Consider the following 15,297-nt stretch of genomic DNA (forward strand, 5'->3'; position numbering starts at 1 on the left):
ACATCACTACCTTGCACGGTTGCTAGGTAACATTGTCTGGCCATCCATCCATACCTTACATCACAGCCTGTACGGTTGCTAGGTAACATTGTCTGACCATCCAACCATACCTTACATCACAGCCTGTACGGTTGTTAGGTAACATTGTCTGGCCATCTATCCATACCTTACATCACAGCCTGTACGGTTGTTAGGTAACATTGTGTGGCCATCCACCCATACCTTACATCACTACCTTGCACGGTTGCTAGGTAACATTGTCTGGCCATCCATCCATACCTTACATCACAGCCTGTACGGTTGCTAGGTAACATTGTCTGGCCATCCATCCATACCTTACATCACAGCCTGTACGGTTGCTAGGTAACATTGTCTGGCCATCCATCCATACCTTACATCACAGCCTGTACGGTTGCTAGGTAACATTGTCTGACCATCGAACCATACCTTACATCACTACCTTGCACGGTTGCTAAGTAACATTGTCTGGCCATCCATCCATACCTTACATCACATCCTGTACGGTTGCTAGGTAACATTGTCTGACCATCCAATCATACCTTACATCACAGCCTGTACGGTTGCTAGGTAACATTGTCTGACCATCCATCCATACCTTACATCACAGGAGTACAAGATGAAAATAAATAAGTCCAAAACAAAAGTAATGGAGTGCAGTCGAACGAAGGCAGGCGATGCAGGTAATATTAGATTAGGAAATGAAGTCTTAAATAAAGTGGATTAATATTGTTACTTGGGTAGTAAAATAGCTAACGATGGTAGAAGTAAGGAGGACATAAAATGCACACTAGCACAAGCAAGGAAGAGCTTTCTTAAGAAAAGAAATTTGCTCACCTCAAACATTGATGTAGGAATTAGAAAGATGTTTCTGAAGACTTTTATCGGGAACATGGCATTGTATGGAAGTGAAACATGGACGATAATTAACTCAGAAAGAAAGAGAACAGAAGCTTTTTGAATGTGGTGTTACAGAACAATGCTGAAGGTGAGATGGATAGATCGAATCAGGAATGAAGAGATACTGAATGGAATTGGTGAGAAGAGATCGATTTAGCTAAATTTGACGAGAGGAAGAGATAGAACGATAGGACACATCTTAAGACACCCATGACTTGTACAGTTGGTTTTTGAAGGAAGTGTAGGCGGTAAGAGCGGTAGGGGTAGACCAAGGTATGAATATCACATCAGGTTAGAGCAGATGTAGGATGCAATAGTTACGTAAAAATGAAAAGGTTAACACAGGATAGGGTGACATGGAAAGCTGCATGAAACCAGTCTATGGACTGATGACTCAAACAACAACTGTATATTTTTTCATGCAGAACTTCTGCTATAAAATATGCAGTTCAGTGGATAAAACAGAAAGAAAGTTTAGTGCATGTATACACAGTGACTCGCAAGCAGCTATGAAATCTATAAGTAACAAATATAATTTAAATTCTTTGCCATGTAGTATTAGAACAGATCTCTCTCAGTATGAAAGGCATATCTGTTTTAAGTGGGTTAAAGGGCATGAAAGTCTATCAGGTAATGAAACAGCAGATGAGCTTGCTAAACTTGCAGCATTTAGTGACAATGAAACTCTATATCAAAAGTGAAATGTGAATTATATAAATCCACAATCAATGAATGGTCAAAGCTGTGGAACTCAAGTAATAAGGGTGAAGCTACAAGAAAAATCTTTTTTCCCACGGTACAGGACCGTTTGGCCTGCAGTTTATTGAAACCAAACTTCACCAGCACTCAGTTTCTTTCGGGTCACGGAAAATTTTAATTTTATTCATATAAATTCAAAATTAATAGTAATAACAGTTGTGTTTATGGAGATGAAGAAACTGCAACTCGCCTTATTTTTGATTGTCCATTCTTCAGCAAAGCTAGATATATTTTGGAAAAACACTTAAACTGTTGTACAGTAATCTTAGTCAAACCTACTTCTAGGACATTTCAAAAGATCTGTTGTTTGAATGATTTTTTTTAAGATTATACAGTTTATTTAATAAAATTTAAGAGCAGTTTTTTTCTTTCTCCCAGTTTAGTTAATTTGTGTGTGTAATCACCCACTACAAAATTTTGTATTATATGTTTGCACTATTATTAACTACAGCCCTAATATGCTAGATAAAGTAGGGATTTTTCATGGATAATAAATAAATAAATATATAAGGATTGTTTTCTATAGATTATCAATAGAATTAGTGTTTCTTATTCTGTATTGTAATTCGATTAGGTACTAAATTTATATCGTAAGATATTCTTTGTCGGTTTGACAATTGCAGTCATTTGAGTAAGAATAAATATTATAATTTTCAAGATATATAACAGAGAAGAAACAGAAGCAGAAGAGGAAAGAGAAGACCTACTGTCGTTCTACGAATTAATCCCATGGATATATTTTGAACAAGCATGTTTAAAACTTCCGTCGTATGATATCCCTTTGACCTCTAGCGGAAGTAGGTTCCATTCACAGCTCGCCACAACAGTGAAGGAGTTGTTGTAGATTCAGGACTTGTGTTTAGGAATAGCGACCAGTGTCATGTTCAGCGTTCTGATATGTTTTATCTTCACCTTGGAAGACTGTGAAATCGTTCGTATAGCTAGGTTGGGTATTGTGAGACAAAGGTTTGGTGCAATATTATCAAGGTACGGTATGTAATGTGCGTTTGTCTTCAAGGCGTAGCAATCCAAAGTCAACATAAGACTGGGTAACGTGATGAGTGTACCATAAACATGGGTTAAAATCATATTCGGCCATCCTAGAAGTGGTTTTCAGTACTTTCCCGTTTGTGAAAAATCTTCGAGCGTTAGTCTTACTCCCATTAAATTAAAAATACTCTCATTGCCATAGACACCACATCGATATAGGATGATTAGATTTGACCTTCAAAACAAAGAAATGAAGCCCATGGAACAATATCCCTGACAGTCCTTGGCCTACCAAACGACCTCTGCTCAACTTGAAAATCATGAGGTGCCACGTTGGCAGTACGATGAATTTTCTAGGACGTTATTCTTAGCTTTCAAGACCGGGTTAACCTAGAAGTGAAATAAAAACAACTCGATGCCAGCAGCTGAAAATCTTGTTTGGTAAAATGTTAATTCTAGTGGCACCAAACCCACTCCCTGAGGAACCCTTCAGTTTCATTCTAATTGTGCAGCTTCTGCCTGCTAAAGGAATATTGTATCTCTTAAGCTTTTAATTTATATGTGTATACAATTCTAAAGTGCATAAGACAATTCACAAAACTCCATTCACTTTTTTAATTTTCAATTTAAAAATCTAGTGGAGCGAATCTCACTCGTTGAGGAACCCTTCTTATTAAGTTGTGATTTTCTACTAAAGACAATAAGCTGTATCATTTGAGCTATTAATTTTCATGTGCATGCGACCCTAAAAATTGATCAGTCAATTCGTAAAACCCCCTTATTTTTGTCCTTAAATCTGGATCATGTTCGTGCCGCCACACTTGAGACAATTAATTACCATTGGAGGCGGCTGATGGTTTCCTAATGAGCTCAGCTCCTCTTACCTGGGCGCTCTCACCTCTGGGTGTGGCTCCCGACACGCCGTGCAGTCCAAGTTCAAGACACGGAACGTGAAGACGTCTCTTCTCATGTTCGGCGCTGTGTTTTGGTTTCGTTAAGAAGCAAGAGGAGGCTGTCTCGAGCTAACAGGTATTAGTTCTCACTGTCTCCTTGTCAATCGATCAGTTCAGTCCGCGCGTTGTAGCACACTCATTCCTTTGAACTGAGCACTATTTTATAAATCTAAGCTTGTCAACTTTGAATGATCCTATTTCAGAATAATACTCTAAGCAACTCCAAATTCTCTCTCCTTAAGAGTGTGCGGGATTTTGCTGAAATTTTAGATCAAAAACGAAAAAATTCCGAAAATGAGATCCTGGTACTAGTAATAGAAAAATCAAAACAACGTAATCTCAATACAGGCCATGAAGGTCCTCGGAAGGGTGTAAGGTAAAGGCTTTCACTATCCGTAAACTCAGCACTTAGTGGGGTACAGGAATTAAGGACACCACGTACTCTTGCATGATGAAAAAATCGATTTTTTTTATTTTGGCACCATAAAATTCTTCATTCTTTTCTGAATCCAAATATATATAGTTTGTTGGGGTTTAGACGTCTAAACGTACCTTAAATTCGTGTTTTATTATAAGTGTCCCAAGCGTCACGCCTACTTTAAATGTCTTTGCCAGCTGTTTCCCGTTAATACTCATTTTTCATGTTTAGGTACCAATAACTAGGAAACCATTTAAGATAGAGGGCTATTTTTTTACATTAACTTTCCTAATGGAGTACTTTAATGTTAACCTATTTTCATTTCCAAAAAATAGTAGGCCTGAATTGGGAAGAGAAAAATTGATACATGTTTTTGAATAAATTTGAAAAGAAAGAGTTCGGAATTTTTTCTTGCATTCTGTCCCAATAATAAAGAAACAAAGTGGTTACTCATCTGCCAACGTCTATTCCCAGTATGTGAACAAAATTTGAGAGTATTTGAATCAAAAACAACTGAGAAATGTGTACCTGAAGTCACTTATACAAATTTTTTTGGAAAACGTATCTCTCCAAATTTTTATTCATTTAACACATCCTATAAAAGCAAAGTAGTACTACATGGATATAAACAGCTCAGAATATACTGCTTTTTATATGTTACAAGAATCATAGCTGTACCTTTAGCACAAAACCCAGAAAATACTGATTAAAGTGATGCCAAAAAATATACTTTTTCATCGTGTAAGAGTACGTGGTGTCCTTAAACTGGTACTCATTTTGGGGGGAGGCTGGATGAACTTCAGAGCCATGTAAACTTCCGAAAATGGAAATCTCGTCATTTTTTTAATTTCCATTTCCTGAGGGGGAATCGAACCCACGTTATTTCACATGAACTGAGCTCGCCTTTACAGCCTCGGACAGGCAGCCCCAATTTCGGTACTAGTATACACTGCAAAATTTTTATTCAAGTCCCTTGGTTGATTGGTCGGCATAGTGGATTTGATACTCCGGCTTCGATTTCCGAACTGGCCGAGGATTATAATTCTTCTTCCTGTACCTTACCCTCATTGGATATTGGCTGTCATCAGGGCGATCTGGTTGTTCTCAACACCTCGGAAAAGAGTGGAGGTAATGAGTCCATACCATTCTCGTAGATTCCGCAGCCAATATATTATCCTTCTTTTCCTACTTCTCCTCCCTTCAATTTTACCTTGTAAGATATTCTAAACAGGCGTCGTAGCACCACATCTCAAAGGATCGAAGTTTTGTGGTGGTGTTCTCTGTTGGGGCCCAAGACCGGGCATCATAAAGTTATTAGGAGCTGTCGTCTGGGCCGCTCTTCTGTAATGTAGTGAGAGTAACATAAATAGTAGGGGTTCTGATGGGCCGAACCCCTAAATTTATGCAAAACTCATAGCATAACTGCTGTGCAGATTAGACTATACTTGTTACTCGCTTCAGTAAGTTTGCATTCCAACCTATTACTGCATACAACTCCGGGCTCTACTTATGACCATTACTTGGGTCTTCTTCGCGATTAAACGCAGACCTGCTGCAGCACTGTGTTCGACCATACAGTTCTGTACTTGTTGCAAGCAGAATAGTACTGTCTATATATCGCAGATTATTTATTGTGATCTCATTAACAACGATGCCCTTCTGCTTTCCTTGTAGTAGGATTGTAATTACGTTTCATTTATTACATTGCCTCGGGGACTAGGTATTTATGTTTGTAATAATACACTTCTACTCATCAACCCCGACTGAAACACGCAATAGTGAATATATTCCTCCGCATCCCGAAGTAAAACTGGAAAAAATCTACTTCAAGTGTCAGCCCCAATAAATTGGATAAAAGACCAGGAAACAAAAAAACACTGCAGATTTTGGGGTGAATGGTGCTACCTTCTTTTGTTTTCACGAGCGGTCATTCTTATAGGTCCTGTCGAGATATTTAAATCACAATTTTTCAGTTGCATAGACTTCTCTTTAAAAAGAGAGTAAAGAAAATTTCGAGGAACATCACTATGACATTCTACATCGAACAGAACTAGTGTCGGTATTTTTAAAATGTCCAGTGCTGCCTGCTTTCTGAACTGTAGGGATCAGAACTTGAGTACAGGTAACACTGTAAAGTAGAGCACTATGATACATATCGTACTGACATGAACACCATACGTAGTACTTTGGCTGAATGCCTAACGTATCTGCTCCTAAATAATAATAATAATAATAATAATAATAATAATAATAATAATAATAATAATAATAATAATAATAATAATAATAATAATAATAATAATAATAATAAATGAAAATCAGCACATCCAAAACTAAAGTGACGTCAGTAGGAAAGAAACCTAACAGAATAGAATGTCAGGCTAGGAATACAAAACTGGAAAGCGTAGATAATTTCAAGTATTTAGGATGCGTATCCTTTCAGGTTGGTAGTGTAGCAAGTGATAATGAATCAAGGTGCAGCAAAGCTGATGCAGTGAGCCTGCAGTTGCGATCAACAGTATTCTGTACGAAGCCAGCTTTTCTTTCTTTCTAAATCTGTTTACCGTTCAGGGTTGGTTTTTCTCTCGAACTCAGCGTGGGATCCCACCTCTATCGCCTCAAGGGCAGTGTTCTGGAGCGTGAGACCTTGGGTCAGAGGGATACAACTGGGGAGGATGATCCGTACTTCGCCCAGGCAGCCTCGCCTGCTATGCTTAACAGGGGCCTTGTTGGGGGATGCGAATATTGGAAGGGATAGACAAAGAAGTGGCCGTGGCCTTAAATAAGGTACCATTCCTTCATTTGCCTGGAGGAGAAGTGGGAAACCACGGAAAACCACTTCGGGGATGGCCGACGAGGGAATCGAGCCCCCTTTACTCAGTTGACCTCCCGAGGCTGAGCCCTCGTACCACTTTTCAAATTTCGTGGCAGAGCTGGGAATCGAATCCGGGTCTCCGGACGTGGCAGCTAATTACGCGAACCATTACACCAGAGGCAGACAAAAATTCAACTCCCGGACGAAACTACCGTTCCATCGGTCTGTTTTCAGACCATCATTTCTATACGGGAGTGAAAGCTGGGTGGATTCATGATATCTTATAGAAGTAGCTAGACTGATCGCTGGTACAAACAGGTGGGAACAATAACAGGAGGGTATTCGGAATAAGGAGATAAAAGCTACATTAGGAATGAACTCGATTGAGGAAGCGTTACGCAGAAACCGGCAGTGTGTGTCATATGAGCCGAATGGAGGAGGATAGCTTACCTAGGAGAATAATGAACTCGGTAAGAGAGGTAGAGGGAGACAAGGCGGTGATGGTTAGACTCCGTTTCTAGCGATTAAAGATAAGAGGTGTAGAACTAAACGAGACTACATAATTAGTTAAAAATCTAGAGGATTGTGGTGGTGGGGTTTAATAAATTCGCAGAGGCTTTTGAAAGGCATAAGTATCTATAATGAAGGCGTATGTATGTGAAGTGCTATATATTTTACTTATCAGATTGTGGCTCTTTATTCATGTCACTGTTTGGTAATTTGATTGATTGTTCATTTGTACATATGTGTGTATGAACGTAGCGGGACCGAGCTCGATAGCTGCAGTCGCTTAAGTGCGGCCAGTATCCAGTAATCGGGAGATAGTGGGTTCAAGCTCCACTGTCGGCAGCCCTGAAGATGGTTTTCCGTGGTTTCCCATTTTCACATCAGGCAAATGCCGGGGCTGTACCTTACTTAAGGCCACGGCCGCTTCCTTCCCATTTCTAGACCTTTCCTATCCTATCGTCGCCATAAGACATATCTGAGTCGGTGCGACGTAAAGCAAATAGCAAAAAAAAAAAATGAACGTAGCGGTGCGGTTAGGGGGAAAGAAGGCTTGAGTACGGTACCTTCCACCAAAAAAAAAAAGTGGAACACAAACCTGCCGTTGGAAATGCTGGATAATTATAAGGTAGATACCCTTTAATTTCGTGTCCAACAGAGAGCAATTATATAATCAACAAACTGGATGTTGGTTGTCTGGGGACAAACAAATATGTTATCATTGGTATTATCAGCGCGTGCCACGCTATTAACCTTCAAGTTCGCGGTATAATCTATAGGTGGTTGCAGTTTATTTTCAGTGGATAAGTGTCAAATTTAAATTCTAAAAATAAGATAAAGGTAGCTTCTCTTGACACTGAAATCGCGAATAAAACAACTGTCTACAGGATCAGCTGTTGTAAATGTAATATTTAAATTTCAGAGATTTCACACATTGTCCCACATGACAAAATTTGCCAGGTCAAAAAGGCAAAAAAAAAAAAATTCTCACTTACTGATATTATCAGTACATAAATATCTGATTTATATTTACTTATGCTTGTTCTTGTGTTTACATTTTTCATTGGCAAAATCAAATGATCTATTTCTTTCCGATTTTTGCCATCTAAGAATCACGAGAAGTAAGCCTGTGCATGTATCCTGACCCTTCTTTTCTTGATTTCTAATAGTTCTTCCTCCTTTGACTTTACTGTTTCCTCCTCTTTTGTGTCCAGATTTTATTACATTTCCTCTTCTCCTCCTCCTTGAAACCGTTGACATTTTGAATCAATCTTCTTTTTTTTACAAATGTCTTTACGTCACACCGACACAGATAGGTCTTATGGCGACGATGGGATAGCAAATTGCTAGAAGTGGGCCCAAATTAACGTACAGCGCTATCCAGCATTTGTCTAGTGTAAATATGGGAAACCACGTAAAACCATCTTCAGGGCTGACGCAGTGAGGTTCGAACCCGCTATCTCCCAGATGCAAGCTGATTGCTGCGCGCCCCTAACCGCACGGACAACTCGCCCGGTGAAACAAACTTCTGACAGTGGTTCTGTCTTAATCTGTTAATCCAATCTCTGTCATCCTTTTTTTTTTACCAAGCGAGTTGGCCGTGCGGTTAGAGTAGTGCACCTGTTAGTTTGAATTCGGGAGATAGTGGGTTCGAACCCCACTATCAGTGGTCCTGAAGATGTTTTTTGTGATTTCCTATTTTACACCAGCCAAATGCTGGCATTGTACCTTAATTATGGCCAGGTCCGCTTCCTCCCCACTTCCTAGCCCTTTGTTATCCCATCGCCGCCATAAGTCTCATCTGTGTCGGTGTGACGTAGAGGAAATTGTATACATTTTTTTACATCTTGTATCCAATTGTTGTCATTCTTGCTCTAGTAAACAAGGTTTAAAACTCCTTTTGTGAATCTGATGTTGTCCATCAAATGATCATAAATACGTATCTCAGTGCTAAGCCATTCCTTGCACTGGCAAACTATTCTGTAAGACCCTGATGGTACGATATTATGAGAAAATGTTGAAAAAAAATATTTTTTTAGTATATAATTTTGCACAATTACAAGTTCAAACCCAGACCGAACACATGGTATTTGTACTCTGCGCTACGACAGCTGCAGTATGGGAGGCGTGGGCATAGTTCCTGACCTTGAAGCAGCCTGCACATGTTCGACCTGACAAGCATCAGTCGCCAGTCTGAATCTCAGCTGTTAACATGGTGAGAGTTATCATTGCAACAGCGTATTTTCGTATGTAAAAGTTCTGGTTTCATCTTAATGGTCGTGTGAGCAGTCATAACTCTCGCTATTGGTACGCAGAAAATCCTAACGGTGTTTATGAAGTCCCTCATTATGATAAGAAGATGGGTGTTTTGTGTGCTTGTTAGTCCAAGACGAATAATTGGGGCTATTTTTTTTCGAGACAACAATAAATGCAGAAAGGTACAAGATGACATTTTGACGCCATCCATCAGAGGAAGGGGAAGAGTAAAAAGCGCGTGGGTGGTTTCAACAAGATTCAGCCCCTGTTCATACAGCAGAAGATTCCCTTCTTACAATCTCGGAAGTGTGTGCGGACAGAGTGATCAGTGCTGGTCTATTTCCTCCTCGTTCTCCAGATGTAACAGTTTGTAATTTATACTTGTGGGGTAAATTTAAAGAAGAAAACGTATCGAACAAATCCTCACACACTGGAAGAACTGAATGAAAATATTACGAATGAAATCATAAACATAACATTGGCAGAACTCGCTCGCGTCCATTCCATTGTTGGATGCGCTAGCGAGTGGTTGGCTGTTCCAAGAGCTCTGTGTTATCTCAGTGATAAAGTATTTAATAATTGTAGAAATTTACCAAATTTTGTGTGTGTGTGATACATTTACCTCCACAAATAATTGTGTTTAGTGTTTAGTGTTTGTAGTAATCTGCGATTAGTGGTATTTATTTACAGTTTTCTCACAGTAGTTCCGTAGGCGTTCGCTTGATTACAACCTGTAATTTAGGACTGCGTGAAAGAAGAAATATCTCTTTCTTTTTAATAGTATTATTAAAATATTAATAGGTTTGTTGATAAAATACTTACAAAGACTGGATATTAAAAAGAGTTGTAACTTCGGCAGCGGTTATAGTCTATTAGTGCAGGCAATTGACAGGGTATTTCAAAAAGCAGTTCAACGGTCCCACCTATCACGAAGGTAATAACTTCTTTAAATAGCGCGATACTATTGTAAATTTTGTTTAAAGAAAGGATTTCAACAGAATAGACAGTATTTCACTGGCGAAATTGTTAACAGTCGTAATTGAATGTACCATCAGTATGGTTACCAAGAACAATCCATGTATAACCCAGGAAGGCTGAAATTTCCATCATCTTTTATAAGGCAACACTTCATATAAAATTGTATACACGCTTAAAGCAGGGCGGCCGCGCGCGACATACGTTTGGCTGAGGCAGCTGCCGTAGCGCAGAGTACAAACACCGTGCGTTCGGTATGGATTTATATGAGAGACCCTGCAGTTACAATTAGATGTGAGAAGGTTGCGGAAATGCGACATCCGCAGCGAGTGGAGGTATGAACTCGCAATAAAGCAACTTCCGCGGAGCAAGGCACCTGGCACCAGCAGAGAAAGAGCTAATATGTTTCTGTTTCTTGTAGGTGGAGCCACCGTCTCCCCAGCCATCAGTGGACAGACTGTCTGTGAGCTTCGCCCCAGAAGATAAGAGTATGTGCTCCGTGTTCACTCCAGGATCTCCTCCGGTGGCTACCATGGAGAAGGTGCGCTTCCCTCGGGAGAACACAGTCACAGGTAAGAGAGATATTTGTATCACAAGAGTACCACAACTTTTCATTGCTAAAAATGCAAATTTACTTCCCAGGAGCTCCAAAATCTCCGAAGAGAAAAAGAAACCACTTTTCCCTTTACGAAATCAAATGATCATATATATGTCTCTCGGTCATGGCCATCCATCAACGGCTGATAATTTAAGATGGCAACCAGCCCTAAGACAGCCTGCACGGTTGCTATGTAACACTTTCAGGTCATCCATCCATACTTCACATCACAGTCTGCACGGTTGCTAATTAACACTGTCTGGTCATCCATCCATACTTCACATCACAGCCTGCACGGTTGCTAATTAACACTGTCTGATCATCCATCCATACTTCACATCACAGCCTGCACGGTTGCTAGGTAATATTGTCTGGTCATCCATCCATATTTCACATCACAGACTGCACGGTTGTTACGTAACATTGTCCGGTCATCCATCCATACCTTAGATCACAGCCTGTACGGTTGCTAGGTAACACTATCTGGTCATCCATCCATACTTTACACTACTGCATGCCCGGTTGCTAGGTAACACTGTCTGGTCATCCATCCATACTTTACATCACTGCCTGCACGGTTGCTAGGTAACACTGTCTGGTCATCCATCCATACTTTACATCACTGCCTGCACGGTTGCTAGGTAACACTGTCTGGCCATCCATCCATACCTTAGATCACAGCCTGTACGGTTGCTAGGTAACACTGTCTGGTCATACATCCATACCTTAGATCACAGCCTGTACGGTTGCTAGGTAACACTGTCTGGTCATACATCCATACTTTACACTACTGCCTGCACGGTTGCTAGGTAACACTGTCTGGTCATCCATCCATACTTTACACTACTGCCTGCACGGTTGCTAGGTAACACTGTCTGGTCATCCATCCATACCTTAGATCACAGCCTGTACGGTTGCTAGGTAACACTGTCTGGTCATACATCCATACCTTAGATCACAGCCTGTACGGTTGCTAGGTAACATTGTCTGGTCATCCATCCATACCTTAGATCACAGCCTGTACGGTTGCTAGGTAACACTGTCTGGTCATACATCCATACTTTACACTACTGCCTGCCCGGTTGCTAGGTAACACTGTCTGGTCATCCATCCATCCATCCATCCATCCATCCATCCATCCATCCATCCATCCATCCATCCATCCATCCATCCATACTTTACATCACAGCCTGCACGGCTGCTATGGTTACACTTCCATCACACATTTTATCTTAAAAGAGGAATAAAGTACTTTTATTCAAATTTTGTAAAGAAGACAAAATTGAGAATTCGTCCCTCCTACATTCGATTCCTCATGATAAACGCGTAGTAATCCAGACCTAGCGGGAATAAGGATGTAACTAATAAATGCAAAGAAAAGTAACCAAATTTGAGTTATCGTACTCTCAAAAGGGTTATTCGAATAGTAATAATAATAATAATAATAATAATAATAATAATAATAATAATAATAACAATAAAAATGCCACGAAAATATTTCCAAATATACATGTGATTTCGTATATGACCTTTATCTAAATGATCTATTACACCTGGTGATGAACCAACACAAGCACTTGACTGATGTTCCATCCTTACACCACGGAGGACAAATTTCTGCTGAATTTAAACCTTCTTGAAGTTCAAATGTAAGACATAAGATGGCACCACAGCATAGATGAATGATGATATACACTACTTCCACTGAAATCTCACTTTTTTTAAAAATTGTGGGTCATATCCTTATTTCGGCGAGGACATCCATTACTCATCGTATTTGTGTTAAGGATCCACTCCCCAAATTTCAGCTAGTGAAATTTTAAAAAAAGAACATGCAAAGAAATTATTCCGTGTTTCATTGTAAATTATAGTAGTTCTAGGTCGAAAACGGACTTGTATTATCAATATTTTGTGTGATTATTTCCTATAAGACTGTGTATTAGTGGTTAAAGCTTGACAGTGGTAGACAGAAAACTGCTGAAGTTCAATACAGTATTTCGGTACTGTCTCCGTCGATTCTTTTCTCTGACCCCCTGTGGGTGGCTGAAGCAGATGAAGAATATACCCACGGTGTACCCTGCCTAGCTGCCTTTGTGAATCAGTGGTGGAGTGGCGGCTTCCGGATCCCAAGATAGCGGGTTCAAACCCGGCAATTGTAGTCGGATTTTTGAAGGGCGGAATAAAGTCCTTTCGACACTCCACGTCGCATGATGTTGGCATGTAAAAAATCTCTGATGACACATTTGGTGTTTACCCGACAAAATTCATTAAATCTCAGCCATAGACGCCCAAGAGAGTTTCGGTTTACTCTGCCATCTAGTGGGCCTACAGTAAAATGAAACGTCGAAATTGACGAGCAGACAGCCAGGTGGCGTCAAATTGAAATGTCTGCAGTCGGTAGCTGAGGCCATACGATAGAAAAGATCCCCTGCCTGTCGTAAGGCGCGACTAAAAGGGCCGACCAAGGGATGATGGGTTCAGAACCATGAGATTACCTGTGATTAGTCCGGCTCCATGGCTAAATGGTTAGCGTGGTGGTCCCGGGTTCGATTCCCGGCAGGGTCGGGAATATTAACCATCAGTGGTTAATTTCGCTGACACGGGACCTGGGTGTGTGTGTGTTGTCCTCATCATCATTTCATCCTCATCACGACGCGCAGGTCGCCTAAGGGAGTCAAATCAAAAGACCTTCACCTGGCGAGCCGAACATGTCTTCGAACACTCCTGGCACTAAAAGCAATACGCCACTTAATTTCACCCGTGATTAGTACCACTATGTGATTAACACCATGGGTCTGCGTTACCTGTGAGTAGTATCATTTTGTGCGGAACACCATGGGCCTGTGTTATCTATGAGTAGTATCATTCTGTGAGGAACACCATGGGTCTGCGTTACCTGTGAGTAGTATCATTCTGTGAGGAACACCATGGGTCTGCGTTACCTGTGAGTAGTACCAGTCTGTGAGGAACACCATGGGTCTGCGTTGCCTGTGAGCAGTACCATTATATGGGAAATACCATAAGTCACCCTTATCTTTTAAAGTTAAAAACTTCATGATCGTTCCGTATTGAATAGAGAAATAAGAAGATGTACAATATTAGAAGGATCCACCTTTCAATACTTCGTTGTAAGTTGAACTAAAAAGAAGTCACAACTTGTTTATTGGGACCGGTTTCGACACATTACAAGTGTCATCATCAGCCAAACAGTAAAGTAGGGCAAGATATAAAGATCTTAAAACAACTAATACATTGAACACAGGCAAAAAAATTAATTAACATTGATTCATATCGTAGCAATTCAGTTAACGTCCAAAACACAATGATCGCAGTCAAGAGAGTAAACAGAACATCATTGTCTTGCGCCGAAAACAACCCAGATGCTATTAGGTTTCCGAGGGCTAGGGAGTCTTTCATTTTCACGCCCTTCGTGTCCCTTGTCTTCCTTTGGCCGATATCTTCATTTTTCGAAATATCGGATCCCTTCCATTTTTCCTTTCCTTCCCACTCTCTAAACCCCCAGGGGCTCTGAACTTCGGAGCGTGGGTTGGCGACCACGGGGCCCTTAGCTGAGTCCTGGCATTGCTCCCACTTACTTGTGCCAGGCTCCTCACTTTCATCTATCCTGTCCGACCTCCCTTGGTCAACTCTTGTTCTTTTCCGACCCCGACGCTATTAGGTTTGCGAGGGCTAGGGAGTCTTTCATTTTCACGCCCTTCGTGGCCCTTGTCTCCCTTTACCGATTTCTTCATTTTTCAAAGTGTCGGACCTCTTCCTCTTTTTTTCCTCGGCTTAGTGTTATATAGAAGATATTTACCCATTTGTACTTCCTCTAATAGCAATAATCACCACCACCACCACCCTCTAATAAACGTTCCCCAACCTTTTCTTTACCATCTCCCATTCATCTATCAATTACTACGGCAAGTTGTTTCGAGATGAACCTCACATTGCAATTTTCTTTTCTTATTTCTTCCTATTTTAATATATTTTTATTTGGCTTTATTCTTTTTAATGTTTTAAATTATTATCAAACTTATATATCTACTTTGAATTTGACGAAATTAAATCCTACACTGTTTTCCTAAGACTTCAATTACGTCACCTTTTA

At 40.3% G+C, this 15,297-nt stretch overlaps 1 protein-coding gene across 1 annotated transcript in view; it reads left to right on the forward strand.

Moving 5' to 3' along the window:
- LOC136884131 (transmembrane channel-like protein) overlaps window positions 1-15,297 on the forward strand; it is a 129,008-nt gene that overhangs the window by 39,348 nt on the left and 74,363 nt on the right. The window contains 1 exon segment of the mRNA XM_068229803.1: window positions 11,010-11,160. Within this exon segment, the coding sequence (XP_068085904.1) occupies window positions 11,010-11,160 (151 nt within the window).

This window comes from Anabrus simplex, chromosome 12 (genome assembly GCF_040414725.1).
Source record: "Anabrus simplex isolate iqAnaSimp1 chromosome 12, ASM4041472v1, whole genome shotgun sequence".
Lineage (NCBI taxonomy): Eukaryota > Metazoa > Arthropoda > Insecta > Orthoptera > Tettigoniidae > Anabrus > Anabrus simplex.